General features: G+C 42.1%; 3 protein-coding genes across 3 annotated transcripts; all 3 read right to left on the bottom strand.

Moving 5' to 3' along the window:
• Positions 1–600: 600 nt before the first annotated feature.
• LOC127761943 (eukaryotic translation initiation factor 3 subunit C-like) lies at positions 601–4,945 on the bottom strand. The gene is made up of 4 exons (XM_052286280.1): positions 4,825–4,945; positions 4,253–4,324; positions 2,303–4,126; positions 601–1,804 (listed from the first exon to the last, which is right to left on the bottom strand). Exons 2-4 carry the CDS (start codon positions 4,274–4,276, stop codon positions 854–856), a joined length of 2,799 nt encoding a protein of 932 aa, XP_052142240.1. The 5' UTR covers positions 4,277–4,324; positions 4,825–4,945; the 3' UTR covers positions 601–853.
• A 605-nt stretch (positions 4,946–5,550) lies between these two features.
• On the bottom strand, positions 5,551–9,656 carry LOC127764073 (peroxisome biogenesis protein 16). The gene is made up of 8 exons (XM_052288897.1): positions 9,355–9,656; positions 8,842–8,899; positions 7,271–7,484; positions 6,841–7,166; positions 6,454–6,719; positions 6,289–6,356; positions 6,141–6,202; positions 5,551–6,042 (listed from the first exon to the last, which is right to left on the bottom strand). Exons 1-8 carry the CDS (start codon positions 9,421–9,423, stop codon positions 5,981–5,983), a joined length of 1,125 nt encoding a protein of 374 aa, XP_052144857.1. The 5' UTR covers positions 9,424–9,656; the 3' UTR covers positions 5,551–5,980.
• A 2,711-nt stretch (positions 9,657–12,367) lies between these two features.
• On the bottom strand, positions 12,368–15,877 carry LOC127761460 (cyclin-dependent kinase A-2). The gene is made up of 7 exons (XM_052285752.1): positions 15,588–15,877; positions 15,340–15,457; positions 15,001–15,174; positions 13,919–14,082; positions 13,722–13,809; positions 13,492–13,545; positions 12,368–12,871 (listed from the first exon to the last, which is right to left on the bottom strand). The coding sequence occupies exons 1-7, from the start codon at positions 15,875–15,877 to the stop codon at positions 12,785–12,787; spliced, it is 975 nt and encodes a 324-aa protein (XP_052141712.1). The 3' UTR covers positions 12,368–12,784.
• Positions 15,878–16,084: the final 207 nt, after the last annotated feature.

Genomic DNA, 16,084 nt, shown 5'->3' with positions numbered 1-16,084 from the left:
GACAATCTCATATATTCATAGTTCACATCTCTACCCTCCAAAATCATAGTATCTGAGCTAACTCAAATGCCATGAAGCTGATACACAGGGAAACCAACATCTTGAGCACATACACAATGACGGGCATTCTTGTCATCGATCACCAGAGGTGAAATTTCTGCCAGAAAATGTATGCAATTACAGACAGCAATACAGGAGCAGCATCTCAGATTCTAAGTACAATGCAACGAGAATTCTTTTTTCCTTGTAAATATTGTTTGGATAAATGGCCAAAGTTAAACATCAACGCATCAAGTGATGTAACTATTAGGCAAAAACAACAGTACATGACAGTAAAATTGGGTTAGTGTTCCAAATAACACAACCTTGATACTCCTTCCGGAAATCACAATATTGGTTCAGGCGTTCAGCCATGGATCGTCTTCAGGTTTATCTTCAACAACTTAATACCAAAAGGATCCATCGCTCATTGCATTTTAACAAACGCAATCATAATTTTTCAACATTACATCGGTTCCGATCAACACGTAATTTCCAACAGATTAATGAATCACACATGCGCATAGATAAACAAGGTAAATTTAGCATAAAGCAGTACAATAACAGCAGAAAATAGTGCCAGCATGATAACCAATATAGGAGCGAATACATAATCCTCACTTCCATGGTACAAACCAGAGAGCTCTTTGTCCAAGTGTTCGACAAATTTAAAGTTTTAAACTGTAAGCTGCAACGAAATTAAGAAACAAGACCAGGTTTAGAACAGATGTGACTTCCAAAATGCCAGAAACTTGATTGGTGCTTCAGAACTTGCAAAACTTTGCGCTGAATACTATCCTGGAGAACTAGTTCTCTAACCTCTACCAGCCCTGTTCAGGCTCACCATGCGTGCACCGCCATCACCTCCCTTCGCCATCGAACCAGTGCGAGATCTTCCACCATCCTGGAAGCGTGAACCACCACCATAGCCTCCACGAGAACCCTGACTGCCCCTGTCCCTCTGGTAGCCACCACCACCTCTTCCAGAGCCTCCACCTCTGCCAGAGTATCCGGACCTCCCGCCGCCTTGCCGCCCTTGTGATGATACGAAGTTCTCCTGCCACTTGCCCAAGTTGGATGAGTCCTGAGCATCACCCCTACGCCTGGGTGGTGCTCCCTCAAAGGTACCACCAGTTTTAGCCTCGTATGCCCTCTCATTGCTCTCCACAAGGACTGAGAGCTTATCAGCCATCTGGAAGAGTAGTCCCTGAAGTCTAGTTTGATCAACGTTGTGGAAAATGATGCACTTGGTAGGTTGATCCCAGCTGGCATGAAGCTCTTCATGCATCATCATCTTGCTAACAATGCTGTGCGTTTGTTGCTCACTAAGGTCAAACATTGTCGTGAGCTGGTCAAGGCTCAGGGACTGGTAACAAGAAGAGTATGAAAAGAGATAGGTTCTAAGAGCTTCTTCTTTGATCTTGAGTTTCAGCATCTCAAGAACATGCTCCTTGTTCCTCAAAAGCTTCCAGATCTCCAGCGAATTAATGACATCGAAAGCCTTCTGGTGGTCACCCTTGCTGAGGGCCCTTGTCGCAGCCATTACATGGTCCCTCACATTTTCTGGTGGCCCGACAAAAGTTTGCCTCTCACTGATTTCAAGAAGCCTGCGGAATGTTCTGTTCATAAACTTCCTCTTATCGTAAGTACTGGCTGCCATATTGGGGACCTCAATCAGCATGGCGCAAATCAAGTGTGTAGCTTCCAAAAGTTCAAGGTTTATATGCATATGGTAAGGCATCTGCCTTCTTCTCTCAAGCCTTTCCTGCAGGAATTAGAGCAATTACAATATTAGCACTTATGATAAAAAAAAGTACAGAAGATGTGTGGTACCTCTTTAGATTACTGTTGAAGTATTATTCCTAGTAGAATAAGATCAGCTCTGCGATGAGCCTCAGCATATGTAATGAAATTTCTAGGTCTAGATAAACAAAATAAAAAGGCAGATAATGATGGAGACACTAACATTATAACTTTATAAGTGATAGAGCAATCAAAGCATTTAATGCTAAAATCAGTATGTGGCTATCCTTTAAAAAAACAAATATGATAATAACAACAATAATAAATCAAAAGATGTAGGAAATGCAAGAACATAACTATGTTAGAATACAGTCAACTGATTAGTAATTGCAGTGCCAGATGTAATTCACATTGACCTCTTTCCAACAAAACAATAGTTTTGTGAGGAGAATTGACATGTGTGCAGGTAAATTTACATGGGAAAAAAGCAGTGCATATTGCAGGGAGTTCAGAAGTAAACCTGTTCAGGAGTTTTCTCATGGTATCGGCTTTGTTGGACACCTTGTGCAAGCAACTCCTTCACTCTCCCAGTTGAATATAACTCAGACAAGCAACCATGCGCTTCGATTATCAAACCAGCCCTAAAAGCACACAGCCCCAGCTGGGCCATGACTCTGTTGAACAATATCTGTGACGATATGTCCATGAGTTGAACCCCATCTTGCAAATGGCTCATTAAAAGCAAGTCACGAGCAACAGAAAATTCATCAGAGATAGCATGGTGATAAATGTCACACAGCATTGCCCGGGCTTTGGTCCTTTCATCTCCATACTTGTAAATCACAGACATCAATGCATCCATCAAAGCTCTGCCACTCTCTGGGAAAGTAGGCTTCCTAGGCACGACCTCAGGGATCACAACAAACGGCGGAGGGCCCCTATTGTTATCAGATACTTGACGCTCCTCATCAGCCTCTGCGTCTTCATCCTCCATACTATCTTCATCCTGCTCTGCCAGCTTTCTCATTGAATCGTATACTTCTTGAGGTTTGTAGTATACCAATTCAACACGACGCAGTGCAACCTTAGCTTCAGCCTTAAAGTTACCAACACGTTCCAGGTAATCTTGGACATTCTGTGCAACAACCAGAAACAAAGGTTCATCCCTGAGCCTCTGAACATAATCTTTCGTATATGGATCAGTGCACTGCAAACTCTTAAAAAATTCAGAATCAAGTCTCTCTAGGAACGCAACCAGGTCACCCGTCACATGGATTTTTCCATCATAGTCAGCACCCTTCTGAGTTTCCTTCTCATCAGGCTCCACTGAGGTGTCTACTACAATATTAGGATACTGTTGCAGTATATCAAGCACAAGAAGCATGTTATTAACACACTTCTTCCACATGTTGACTGGCATGTGACCAAGTAAGCTAGGGTTCACATCAAATTGGGCAGAAATCACATGAAAGAGAATTTCAAGCTTCTGAGCAGGTGTTTTTGCCACACGGGTTAAAAAGGTTAGCTGCTCAACACGCTCAACCCTCCCCGTGCCCTTTTTACCCCTTGATGCCACAATCTCTTTGAGCTTTTTATCAACAATATCCCATGTAATTTCACTGGGGTCTTTCAGAAACTGCTTGTCCATAAGCTTATCTTTCTTATTCGTATGCCTTACCCAGTCTCCACCATCCTGGTCATCCTCCTGATCATCATCTCCTTCATCTGATTCAGACATTGCTATCTTTTCAGGATCCTCCTCTGCATCACTATCCTCATCCTCTGTCTCATCATCATCATCCTTGTCTTCCACATCATCATCCTCAAAACGCTCTGGATGCTCTCTGCATTCCTGGATCAGATTCTCATACTGCTTGTTGTTCTTCTTTAGTTTTTGTTTCATTGCATTGAGTGCCTTTGCATTGCTGCTGCTCATCTTCTTCTTGGCCTCTTTATTTGCAAGTGCTTCAGCAAGGAAGTCCTCCAGTAATACAAGAGCCTTGATATACATATTTGGAACTGTGGTGGATTCATTGACACGAACCACCTTCTCAAGCTGCTTGTTGAGCTTCTCGAAACTCTCTTGTAAGTTCACCCAGTCATTGATCTTCATTGCATTGCGCATCTGATCAACAGTAATTTTCAACTCTTCATTGCGCTTATCCTTCAAAGAGCGAACCACACGCTGACCAGAATCGGACTCGTCACTGTCACTCGCATTAGTAGTCCTCAAATAGCGGTTCTGGTTGCCAGAACGGCCCCCGGCATCACCGCCTTCATCTTCACTTTCACTTCCTGCTTCTGACTCAATCTCCTGCTCCTCCTCCTCAGAGTCGCTGTCTCCCTGAAGTTGAGTAGATCCATGCAAGAGTATTAAATTATTGTAACCAATGATAAAAGGGTTCATATCTGTTACTGCAATATCGATACAAAGAAGAATCACTGCCAGTACAAACGGAAAGGCGATTACCTGTCCCCAGAAACGAGATGCCATGGCTGCTGCTTGGTCTTTTCCTTCAGATGGCTACAAGCTCTGCTGATTCTATAAATTGGGCAACAGTTATAATCAAGAAAATGATACAAAAATATAATTGGCCTTAACTTGAAAATAAAAAAGGTGTATGAACAGAAACCAAACTCATAAGCTAAAACATAAAGGTATAAATTCATACAGAACAAATTTACCCTAAATCGAGAAGCATTCACATATCGAAACGCGAAGGGGCAAAATACCACCGAATCGTGGCATGGATCGGTGAAAAGAGCTAAATCAAGTATATAGTAAAAAAATTCAAAAAAAATCGCATCAACCTGCCAGGGAGACCGAGCGTCAGGGGTCCCGAATCGAACACAAGAATCTACCGGCGAAATCAGAAAACATAAATCTAGATCCGAGCTCTACATCCAGCCAATGGGGCGGGAAACACCCGGACTAATCGCGCTAGAAGCGGGGGGGCGGAGCCCTAGACACTACCGATCCGAGCTCAGCGCAGGACTGCACCTTCGAGAGATTGGGGGGGGAGAGAGGGGAAGGGAGGTCACCTCGACGCAGGAGGGAGCGGAGAGGAGCGTGGTCCGGGAGGCGCGGCGGCGGGGGAGAAGAGAGGAAGAGAGGAGGGCGGCGGCGGCGGCGGCGCGGGAGTTGTGTACTCGCTGGCTTCTCCTGCGATGGAGGAAGTGGGGGATTAGGTTCCTAAGTTGGGCCTTAAGAAGATTGGGCCTATGGCGGTGCATCGCAATATGGGCCGGTCCCATCAAATTTGGGCCACCTTACTCCTTGTCCTGATCCGAATTGCATTTGCAAGAGTAATAATACTTTCGTCCTAAAATAAATTAACCTAATGTAGAATATCATCGTATATTTAGTATGTCTGTCTAGATTCATATTAATAGGATAATTTATTTTGGAACAAGGAAAGTGTGTTTCAAACAGAGGATCTTAGCAATATTTCAAGTGAAATATTTGCTCTGAGTAAATGCTATACGTATTTAAAAAAATCTTTACAAAAAACTTAAAAAAACAAAATCTCAACCGTTAGATTTAATTAATGGGTAATTATAAAAAAACAATATTTGGTTACAGCAGGCCACATCAAATTTTACGATGTTTGTAAGCAAGTTTTTGTACGCGTGTCATTTTTCATTTTCATCTGCTATGCATACCGTTTCTCTACGGAATACGAACCCATATGGCCTAATGGCCATCAATGGCGATCGAGCTGGGCAAAGCGGACATCATACAAACATGTTACTATTACATAGCACAGAGCACAAGCATCGACACTAGATTGCAACACAGAATCAACAGAATCATGAAAAACCCAAGAAATTTTCTCTTGGACTTGTTCTGGGTTCCAGTATGTCCTGCATGGTAATTGGTAAATAAATACACGGTATCGTTGCAGGGATGATGTGCCTATTCTTAATATTACACCGATATACTATAGTATAGTTAGATTCTCAGCTGAGCTGCCACCAGAGGAGAGAGGAGAGTTTACAGTAGCCGCAACAGCTTTGCAGCCCCAAGACATCAGGTAGGAATGCCAAATCTTGCTAAGGAAATGGCATGTACAGATAGGATTAGGATCAAGCTCAAAACAAAACCCATCAACCAGATCACATGAACCACAAAAGGTTAATCATGGCAAATCGTTAAGGAACCTCTCAGACATGACATCTGCCTGCTTGTCCATTATCCTTATGAGCCCGATGTGTATGTATATCGTGTCTGAGCCCCCTCCACTAGCTCCACGAGTTTGCCTGCAATGAATTGAGCATGCAGAGCTTATGTTACAAAATGTTTCCTCCTTGAATTTATGTAGGGAAGAATTTTATAGATGTGGAGAAGGTGCGTGTACCTGTAAGGAAACCAATAAGAGGCACTGGATCCAACACTTTCTCAGCCTTCTGGAGATGGCGCCTGTCATCAAAGAAGTGTAAGAGCTGGGGAAGAAAACGGAAAATCAAACCACTCAACTATTATCATAATGTTTCATAGATCATTACTTGGTGTATCTGGTAAAGAATGGATCTCTCATGACATAAAGGGCCCACATCATCTTTCGCCTTTTCAACTGATGAAATTGAACCAATGAAGAAAAAGATAACTCAGAAGAAGAGAAAAAATGATCAAACAAAATTGAACAAGGTAGAAAACTAAAATAATCTTGCCTCGTCCCTCTCAGCAGATGAGAGCTGATGAACTTTTCCACCTCTTTGATGAAGATCAGTTGCACGTGAATGGATGCCAAGACTTGTGATCTCCACAGCTAACGACACTAACCATGGGGTCCATGATTTGATTCCAAACTTTTTGATCAAAAGTACGTATAGCAGTGGTCTGAATATGTGGACAACTTCTCCTAACAAAAATAACCGCCCTGAAATTCCTTTAGCAGACCAAATACTTGCCAAAGTTGGCTTCTCAACCACCATCGCTGCACAGCAGACAACAAATAACTCGCTGTGTGAATAGACTCATAGAGATACATGATTCAAATGGTAATACGATGCAAAGATCACGACACATGACACTCCAATAGGGAATCATTATTTTACCAGGAGGATCAGGAGGAGGCAGAGCCTTCTTCATCCACATGGGATCTGACGTCATCTTTGCATTCTGGCCAAACTTGTTAAGAGCAGCTACAGCTCTTCCCTCCAGACTCTTTGATACAAATCCAGCCTTTCCATCAAGACCATTAGATGCAACCCCATGACCATTTTGGAAATGGCCATTCATCGGATAAATGACTGGTACTCCATTACTTTTGGCTCCAAAATTTTCATCAAGAATATTAATCTCCTCTTCATTTGCCACCTCTCCTCCTTGTAAGAGCATCTTGTAGCCACTCTCCCTGAAAGCAGCTAACCTGACACCTGCTCTGAAATGTTGCACAACCATTATAATTTTTCTGAGCAATGCCTGAAACGCAGACTAGTTATGAGTTATGTAACCAAGAAAATGATACGTAAGTTATCATCTTACTTCACAGCTTCTGTAACAGCAAGAAAGCTCCATTTGCGATCATCTCCAACAAAGTGCTGGGCAGCCACCTCAACAACTGCCTCAATATCCTTAAGTACTGAGACAACAAGGGACCATGGGATAGATTGCTCTTTGGAGGCCAATGTCTGACCATCAGTTGGCGTTTCAATTATGTGCTGATTGACAGAACTCACGATACCCAGAAATGCATATACTGTTCAGGAAAGCAAAGATGTCTTAATGTGAAATGATCAAGCCTGTAACACTCAAAATACATCATTTAAGTAAGAGAAGAAAACAGTGCCCAAGAACAATCTATCATGTGTTTGCAAAGTGAACAAGTGTTGATTTGTTTCCTACAGCATAAAGTATCGTTGGGAAAACCTTAGCAAAATTAAAGAGCTAGGCCCTATAATGGTTTGATTTGGAATAATAACAAAACTGGAAGGTACTCATATTCCTAAGTTAGCAATGAATAGTTTTACTGCCAGTGCATTTAACAATACAAGTTTGCCGGAGAATAGTATCGTCAAAACAGTTACATATCTTTTCAGAATGTGAACATACTCAAGATTTTGTGGCTGAAGACTGTCACCTTGTGATGCAAAGAAAACTATAATAGTATCGGCAAAACACTTACATATCCTTTCGGTATCGTGTTTATCTTATTAACTTACTGTTTGGAATTCCCGATGATCAGTCCAAAAAAATATAACTCAAGGTTTTTTCAGTGTTATTGTTATAAGAATTTGTCTACAAGGCCGTATACAAGGAACAGGTGTCCAGCTTTTTTACTTAATACAAGGTCGTATACTTAATAATTTGCATAAATAAATAACGAGATGATAGTAAGAACCATGTTTGTTTCCTCTATATGACACAAAAGGCCAAATCTAGTAAGCAGTGATTGAATTAGCACTAAATAGTTAACAATGTTCAACGACTAGAAGATGGTCAGAAGCAACATATAAGGAGTATTTTTGTGTCAACGATATTGATCACAATCTTGGCCTGATCCACAAAAGGCTAATGATTTCTTCCACCTTCACGGCATGTGTTATCCAAGACCTAGGAGAGTGGTTACGCTAACATACAAACAAAAAGCAGTTATGCTAACACCCAGACACAATACAAAGTTGGAAAATTATGTGTAACTAGATATCATTCTAGAGAACAGTACTTGGCGATGGAACCATGGGCATATCAATATTCAGTCACATGCATCATGTGGTAATGGCCACTGTGCATCACATGTCAAAACATAACGCCCAAACTGACATTTGAGTATCCATCATCTCAAAACTCATTAGATATACAACGTCTACATCTTAGATAATATTTATTCCAATATACTATACTTTCTAGCATCCAAAAATACCAGTTACCATGCCAAGATACTTGTACCCTATTTTTCATCTGAATAACACATGATATGGAAATAGTGTTTTGCGCTTGCAAATATAACACGTTAGTGTGGCTCAAAGGTGAAGCACAAGACAAAGCAGCAAGCATATCAAATAGTGATGTAGTGATGCTAAATGTTACTTCTACTAAAAGATCATTTACCGAACCTGCTTCTGGTGCGATCTCAGAGTTGGCAAAGCGCTCAGGAAGTATCCAGGTCAGCCCCTGATAAAAAAAACTTCAATTGAGTGATATCCTGGGACGATTCAAGTAGTGTTACTTCGTATTACAATAAATCTGCACCCCTCTAACCAAATTCCATGACACTGGAATAGAATCATTGAATCAAGATGAAAATTTGCAAGAAAATAACGAAGTTGAATTAACCCTCTCATGTTGTGCTCGACAAGAGACAGCACAAACCACACGAATTCGCCCAAAACCCAGCTGGCCCCAGCTCCAACTCCCAGTCAGCCACCACGGCGCCCCAATTCAGTCGACTCCAACCAAAACCCACACCCCCCCTACAAACCCCCAACAAGAGCTCCCTCCGGATCGGCGAGCTCCACACAACGAACTACGGATCACGAACTCCCGAAGCTCCAGAACCACCCCCCCCCCCCCCCCCCCCAACAAAAGGAAACAGTCGATTCGATTGGGGATCAGAGGTTACGGTTTACATTGGCCAACGACTCGAGGGAGCGGACGAGGTCCCGGTTCTTGCGCACCCAGAGCTTGTATGCCTCCATGGCGACCGCGCCGCAGCCACCGCCTCCTCCTCCTTCTGGCGAGACCTAGCTAGGGGAAAGAAGAACGCGACGGTACCCACCAACTCCTCCTACAGGAGGAGCCCTACCGCCCGCTGGAGCCGCCTGATCTGCGGCGGCGGTGGCCGGCGGCGAGGCGGGGTGAATCGAGGTGTCAGAGCAGGGCGGCTTCGGCCTCGGCTATCGGGGAGGATTGGTTTTCTTCGTAGAAGCCGTCGTTGTAATATACTCCTACTTGGTGCGATGCGAGCTCTCCTCCGCCTCCCCGTCGCGGCAGCGTGGGCGCGTGGCGGCTTTGGTTGCTCCCCTGGCAGGTGGGGCCCACCTCGTCAGCGATTGGAAATATCCTGTCTGATCATAGTAAAAAAAAACTGACCGGACCAGCGGTTGCACCGGAAAAAATACCAAAGGCTCGTTTCAACAAAAAGACCACCCTTGCAATCGAACAAGTAAAAAAAGATGAACCGGGCCGTTTTCATGGGAACCAGTGAATTGGTAGTGGTTCTTTTAAGAATCGAACCAGTTTTTAAATTGTCATAGCAGTATGGCATTATGAATTTATTATGTTATCATACTACATTTTTTTTGACATTGTGACCATATAATAATAGATATACTAGTTTCTTCATGCATATTTTCACCGATTTGTGATGGTACTATATTTAAAATAATGCAAATTAAATATAATATTAATAAATAAATAACCGGCGGTTCGACCAGTAAACCAGTGAACCGACGGCCAGAGCGGGTCGACCTCCGATCCGTTTTTTTACTGTGGTCTGGATTCGTAGCTACTCCAACCCAACCCAGCAGCCAACAGTATGGTGTTATATTTTACTCCGTAGAACGGAACGAGCATAATTTTTTTAGGGAAAATTGAAACCATACCATTATAATTTTACAAAATTTAAGATATGCTATCCTGATCCATATGTTATTGACTCATGTGGGTCCTACATATCATTGAGATACCGATGACATATCTCAAACTTTGCAAAATTATAATGGCATGGTTCCAATTTACCCTTCTTTTTATCATCGAGTGAGTCTAAATTTAGCGTTTATTTGGTTTGGAGGAATTTCAATTTATATGAATAGAAAAAAAAAAGAGGATTAGAAATGTATGCACGTATCAATCCAAAGGATTTTTTTTCAAGAGATTTGTGTTCCTGAGTTCAAGTCCCCAACCTCACTCTCTTATTTACTGCGCACACACTTTTCAAACTTCTAAACATTACGTGTTTTGCAAAAAAAATCTATAGAAGAGTTACTTTAAAAATTATATTAATACATTTTTTAAGTTTTTTAAGCTAATAATTAATTAATCACGCATTAATCTATTGCTCCGTTTTTCGTGTCTCTTTACAACTTTATAGAAAAAAAAGATTCATTTTGTTTTTTTATACTTCATTCTTACAGAACAAATGATATTAGTAGAAATAATCCTTAGAAATCCAAATCTTTTACTTTAAATCCAAATCTTTTACTTTTTCTTCAAACCGGAAGAGCCAATTTTCCATGTGAGATCTTTCAATCAACAGATCAATGACGAGGAATGCTGTACTCAAACCTAGTGTATAATATTGGTTGTGTTTGGCTGGCTGAGTTCCCAACTGGGAATAGTGCGTACGGAAAACAAATGGTCTATTAATGTGTGATTAATTAAATATTAACTATTTTTGAAAAAAATAGATCAATATGATTTTTTTAAACAACTTTCGTATAGAAACTTTTTGTAAAAAAAATATACCGTTTAGTAGTTTGAAATGTGTGCGCGTGAAAAGTGTTGGGAACCTAAATCCCCGGACAAAAGGATTTTCAACTATACGTATGCAAGGATACTGTGCTGTTTGTCTTTTTATCCTTTATTATTTTGTACTACTACATTGATCAAAAGAAGATAGTATGTGTTTGATATATGAAATTGTCTTTTTATCAATTATCCTTTACACCAAACAAGTTTAATTCCTCTCACGAAGTGGTAAATCCTTTGCAGCTCACCTGTCCGAAAAAGTGGCAAAAGGTTAAATATTCCTATGAAATATCCAGATCAAACGCCGTCTCGTCCTTTTCGTGACACTTCTGCCATAGTGCCATTGCACACGGTACCTGTGCCTCACTTATGTTTTACCCTGCGCTACACCTGCAACAGTAGTGTCCAACTGTTTTCGCTGCTTCTTGATGACACCATTAAATCTTGCATATTAACTCACTCCTGTTGAATCTTGCTCTTGCATTTCTACTGCAATGCCTGGACAAGAACATCGCCCATCGCTTGCATACAACACAGATTCATTGCCATTGGTCCTCCCATCCATTAATCCATAGCAGCATACAAGTGTGAGGTCAAATGCAGTAGTAAATTTTCTTTCTGTCTCCAATGGTCCATTCCCATGAGCTTGAATTCCAAGATTGAGATGATGGCAATTGGAAGCCTATTCCAAGTGATACTAGCTAACTCTGCCTCTCGTAGGCTCGTTGCTCTGCTTGCATACTTAAAAAGCTAATATTATGGAAGAAACTAATATCAAATAATTCGAAGAGATGATGTTTCGAACCCAGATCGTCTAGCACATCACCTTGTGGAGCTAGCCAAAAGACCCCTAGGTGTTTCTTGCTCTCCTTGCATACTTTGTCCAGCTTCGTGCCTTCGTCAATGAATGCATACTTGTCCAGCTTCGTCAATGAATGAAGCTTCTTTCATTCGTTGGAAGGTTAGACTGGAAAATAATATGAATGATAGCACACGTGCTTCGTTGACGAAGCTGTCAGCTTGATTCGTATGACCAGTGTGGATGCAGGGATTTCTCAGAAAAGAACGTAGACTCCTCGCAAAAAAAGAAGAAGAAAAGAACGGAGACGTGGATGTGTTCCATTTGCACATGATCAGTATGTTCGGCCCAATCATTTGCAGTATTCGCCTTACCACTGACTGGTTACGGCTGTGACTAACTAAAGATGTGTCGAAATCCTTACAGCAGATGAAGGAAACATTGTCACATCAGTTGGAAAATGTTGGCAAAAGAGTTTAAATTAACTGGTTGAATGACTGGAGAAGTCCATGCCACATTGGCAGCTTAAAATCCCAGCAGTCCTGGAACTGGATATAGGCAAGAGAGCAAAATTGCAATGTAGAGCTCCCGCAATAAGGATCTTTCAATTGGCTTGAATTACACAGAGGGATAGCCAGGAGGTACCTTCTGTTCTCATCTCTACACAACCAAAAGGGCAAAAATAGAGTTGGGGGAGGAGCACACCAACTTAGATTAAGGAAAGCCAAAAAAGAACTCGGCTGAGCAAACAATGCAATCTTAATTTACAAATGGACAAGATGAGGCATAATCTACGCCACTTCCAGGTCCTTGAAGTACTCGTGCTCGAGGGCAGCACGGGCATTGATTCTTTTGCTTGGATCTAAACGGAGCATTTTCTGCATGAGGCAAACATAGCAGTCAGCAAGGCTATGGATGCATATCAACTGACAACTAAAGGATGCCAAGCAAATAATGTCACTGATAGATTTGGAATATAGTGCTTCATACAACTTTATTTAAAAAATAAATAAATTCATACGCAGATTGCAGCCCAAATGCAAGACTTCTAACATTCATACAAGAAGCTATGCAATCTTCTGTTTGATGTTCAATGTAGATGGCGGTACAGCCATATAATGAGGATGGAGAAACTGCAATATCTATACTAGAGGATTCCCTTGCCTACATACAACTAACAAAGTGCACCAGGACCAACATTACAAGAGAAATGAATACATGGCTACATCCTGACAATCAAGCTGCGCCCGCTATCTACTATACTGCTTACACAGCATGGAGGCATGTACTAAAGAAAACAAACGGGTACATTTGTGTGCCTGAATTAATTTGGGAACTCAATTATAGAACCCTGGTATAAAATCCCAAGAATTCACTAAGCAACTCAAATATCAACAGCTGAATATATAGAACACAAACAATGGACTCTGTCTCTAGGGAAATCATATGATAACATGAGTTGCATAATGGAATCCAAAAATATTCACAGGTCACTTACAGAGAGAAGATCGAGTCCTGAAGAATCAAGTGTTGGGGCCACGGTTGCAAGATCCTGCAACATGGACACTATGTTAGAACCAAAAACATCCAGCATCCCAATAAAAAAAATGGTGCACTGTCATAACGTGATTGCAAGGATCACAGTGCATGATTTTATTTTTGCCTCTATCCACATATTCAAACTATATTAATTTTTAAGAGTAATAACAAAAGTCATTCATGATTTACCACAGATGGCCACTTTGGGAAAGTTGATATGTAGTCAGGTAGTGAAGCAACACCTGGCCAAGTTTCTTCATTTGGAGTGCCCATAATACTTCATTGACATGAACACATGAAAATGTATAGAGCAGTGTTAGGTCTTCCTGTCTTTGTTCAGAAACATGGAAGAACATGAAGACTTAATAACATTTGAAAATTAAGACCTGAAAATCTTAAAGAGTTCATCAATCTCAGAATCTCCAGGAAATAGTGGCTTCTGATTCACCATTTCAGCAAAAATGCAACCAACTGACCACATGTCAACAGGGGTGGAATAATGCCTTGCACCAAGAAGAATTTCAGGTGCTCTATACCACAATGTCACCACCTAACAAACCAAAGTGGGTTATGTTAAAGATGAAATGATGTAAACATGGAGGGGCAAAAGGTGTATATCACAAGAAGACCTCGTTGATACTTATGCCTGCTCCAGTCAAACCTGGCTCTAGGTTTGCCTTAAGACAGAGGGGTTCTCATTTTGTTCTCCGTTATCTAGATTAACAACAGTTTAAACTACGTGTGCAGCATTCCAGATTCAGGAGATGTAGAAATTGCTCTGTACCTATTCTGGTTAACTAATTCGGTTCTTACAAATGCCTATGTTCTGTATGCATGCATTCATTTTCGTAGTCCACCTTTCTAAGTTCATCAATTGCTTTTTTTTTCTTTTTGCAGGAGTTGTCATAAAGGTAGTTAGGTAGAAATGGATGGTGTACAGTACAGAAAAAGGTCCAGGTATTTGTGCTGGTTTATAGGTTTCACCAGATATTGCCATGAGAGTAAAATTCAAACTGACAAAGAAGTACTATGACAGTAGGCTTGGAAAATTATCTACCATTGATTCTTAACAGTTATAAAAGGCAGTAGAGGGAAGAGAGATACAAGCAGTCTTAAGATGTACCATAAAAACAGTGAGCACTAATGGGTGACATTAATCTTCAGTTGGCAGCCATGACATAGGGTCATAGTCCACAATTTGTACCATATCTCCGTGAATACATGCGTGATATTCAATGAAACAGACAGTAGCACAACATGTAGCAAAAAGAGTACACATGTGGCCTACTTAATAGAGCACCTACAAAATGCATTGCAGTGAAGGAGGCAAAGTTAATTTTTTGATGTACTCATCTAAATTAACTGCACGTTTTCACCATTAGACAGTTCCCCTCTTCTGTAGTGTGATGTGCAAGGACTATAAATCACAGTGTACCAAACGAAAAACGTGTCGGGCTGTAAAATGTACCTCGTGAGTAAATGTCCGGACAGGAATGCCAAATGCCCTGGCCAACCCAAAGTCCGCGAGCTTCAATGAGTTGGTACGCCGATCTATCAGCAGGTTCTGGGGCTTCAAATCTCTGTGGAGAACACGGTGCGAGTGGCAGTACGCAATGCCCCGGAGAATCTGGTAGAGGAACGACTGCACACAGGCGCAAAGGACAGCATCACATTTCCCGTTTCAACATAAACCATGCACAAAATGGAAGCAATGGCTAGCTCATCCCACACTTTCAGCGAAGTTACTATCACTAAATGGCGTGATACTTGCATCAATGAAAAGAGGATGTTAGTTTCAACATCTTACTTTGACTATGCGGTGGTTCTTGAAATCCGGGGATGAGTCCATGTGCTTCTTGAGGTCAAGGTCGAGGTACTCGAAGACGAGGTATATGCATTTCTCCTTGTGCACGACGTCCTGCAGCCTGCACGGCACAATCCAAATTCCCAAAGCATTCACAAATCGCAAATCACGCAATCCATCAATCCACCCATCCACCCAACCAACAGCCGCAGAGAGAGATGGAGCTAGCAGGGAGGGAGGAGGTGGGTCACCTGACGATGTTGCGATGCTGCATCTCCTTGAGCAGCGAGATCTCGCGGATGGCGGTGGAGGGGACGCCCTCGTCCTCCTGCTCCAGGCGGATCTTCTTGAGCGCGATCGTCTCGTTGGTATGCCGGTGCTTGCCCTTGTACACCACCCCGTACGTCCCCTCCCCGATCTTCTCCACCTTCTCGTACTGCTCCTCCAGCCACACACAAACACACTCATCATCAGCAGCAGCAGCAGCGACCATTTCCTCCACGCTCGCGGATGGATCGGATACAGCAAAGGGCATCGTCATCGCGGAGGTCGAGGGGTGCTCACCTGCTCCATCTCGCGGCGATCCGGGCGGCGGCGGCGGCGTGGGAGTGGATGGGTTGTGGGGAGAGGAGTGGTGTGCGTGTGTGTGTGTGTGTGGTGGTGGACTTGGGGATGAATTGGGTTGGGCTTGTGGCGTTGTCGCTCTCTCCTCATATACGCGATTCATATGGGCGGGGGCGTGCGCGCC

This window comes from Oryza glaberrima, chromosome 2 (assembly GCF_000147395.1).
Source record: "Oryza glaberrima chromosome 2, OglaRS2, whole genome shotgun sequence".
Classification (NCBI taxonomy): domain Eukaryota; kingdom Viridiplantae; phylum Streptophyta; class Magnoliopsida; order Poales; family Poaceae; genus Oryza; species Oryza glaberrima.
Note: the sequence above shows the minus strand (reverse complement) of the source record. Positions and strands in the feature narration are given on the sequence as shown.

What these genes read in the sequence shown, in the direction of transcription:
- LOC127761460 (XM_052285752.1), bottom strand. Translation starts at nt 15,877, where the DNA reads ATGACGATGCCCTTTGCTGTATCCGATCCATCCGCGAGCGTGGAGGAA. An exon ending in AGAACCACCGCATAGTCAAA is followed by an intron (nt 15,175 to 15,339) that starts GTAAGATGTTGA and finishes GCCTGTGTGCAG; the next exon opens with TCGTTCCTCTACCAGATTCT. An exon ending in TCCGGACATTTACTCACGAG is followed by an intron (nt 14,083 to 15,000) that starts GTACATTTTACA and finishes TTGGTTTGTTAG; the next exon opens with GTGGTGACATTGTGGTATAG.
- LOC127764073 (XM_052288897.1), bottom strand. Translation starts at nt 9,423, where the DNA reads ATGGAGGCATACAAGCTCTGGGTGCGCAAGAACCGGGACCTCGTCCGC. An exon ending in CCCTCGAGTCGTTGGCCAAT is followed by an intron (nt 8,900 to 9,354) that starts GTAAACCGTAAC and finishes TTTTTTTATCAG; the next exon opens with GGGCTGACCTGGATACTTCC. An exon ending in CATCTGCTGAGAGGGACGAG is followed by an intron (nt 6,357 to 6,453) that starts GCAAGATTATTT and finishes CAATTTCATCAG; the next exon opens with TTGAAAAGGCGAAAGATGAT.
- LOC127761943 (XM_052286280.1), bottom strand. Translation starts at nt 4,276, where the DNA reads ATGGCATCTCGTTTCTGGGGACAG. An exon ending in CATCTCGTTTCTGGGGACAG is followed by an intron (nt 4,127 to 4,252) that starts GTAATCGCCTTT and finishes ACTCAACTTCAG; the next exon opens with GGAGACAGCGACTCTGAGGA. An exon ending in ATGAGAAAACTCCTGAACAG is followed by an intron (nt 1,805 to 2,302) that starts GTTTACTTCTGA and finishes TAATTCCTGCAG; the next exon opens with GAAAGGCTTGAGAGAAGAAG.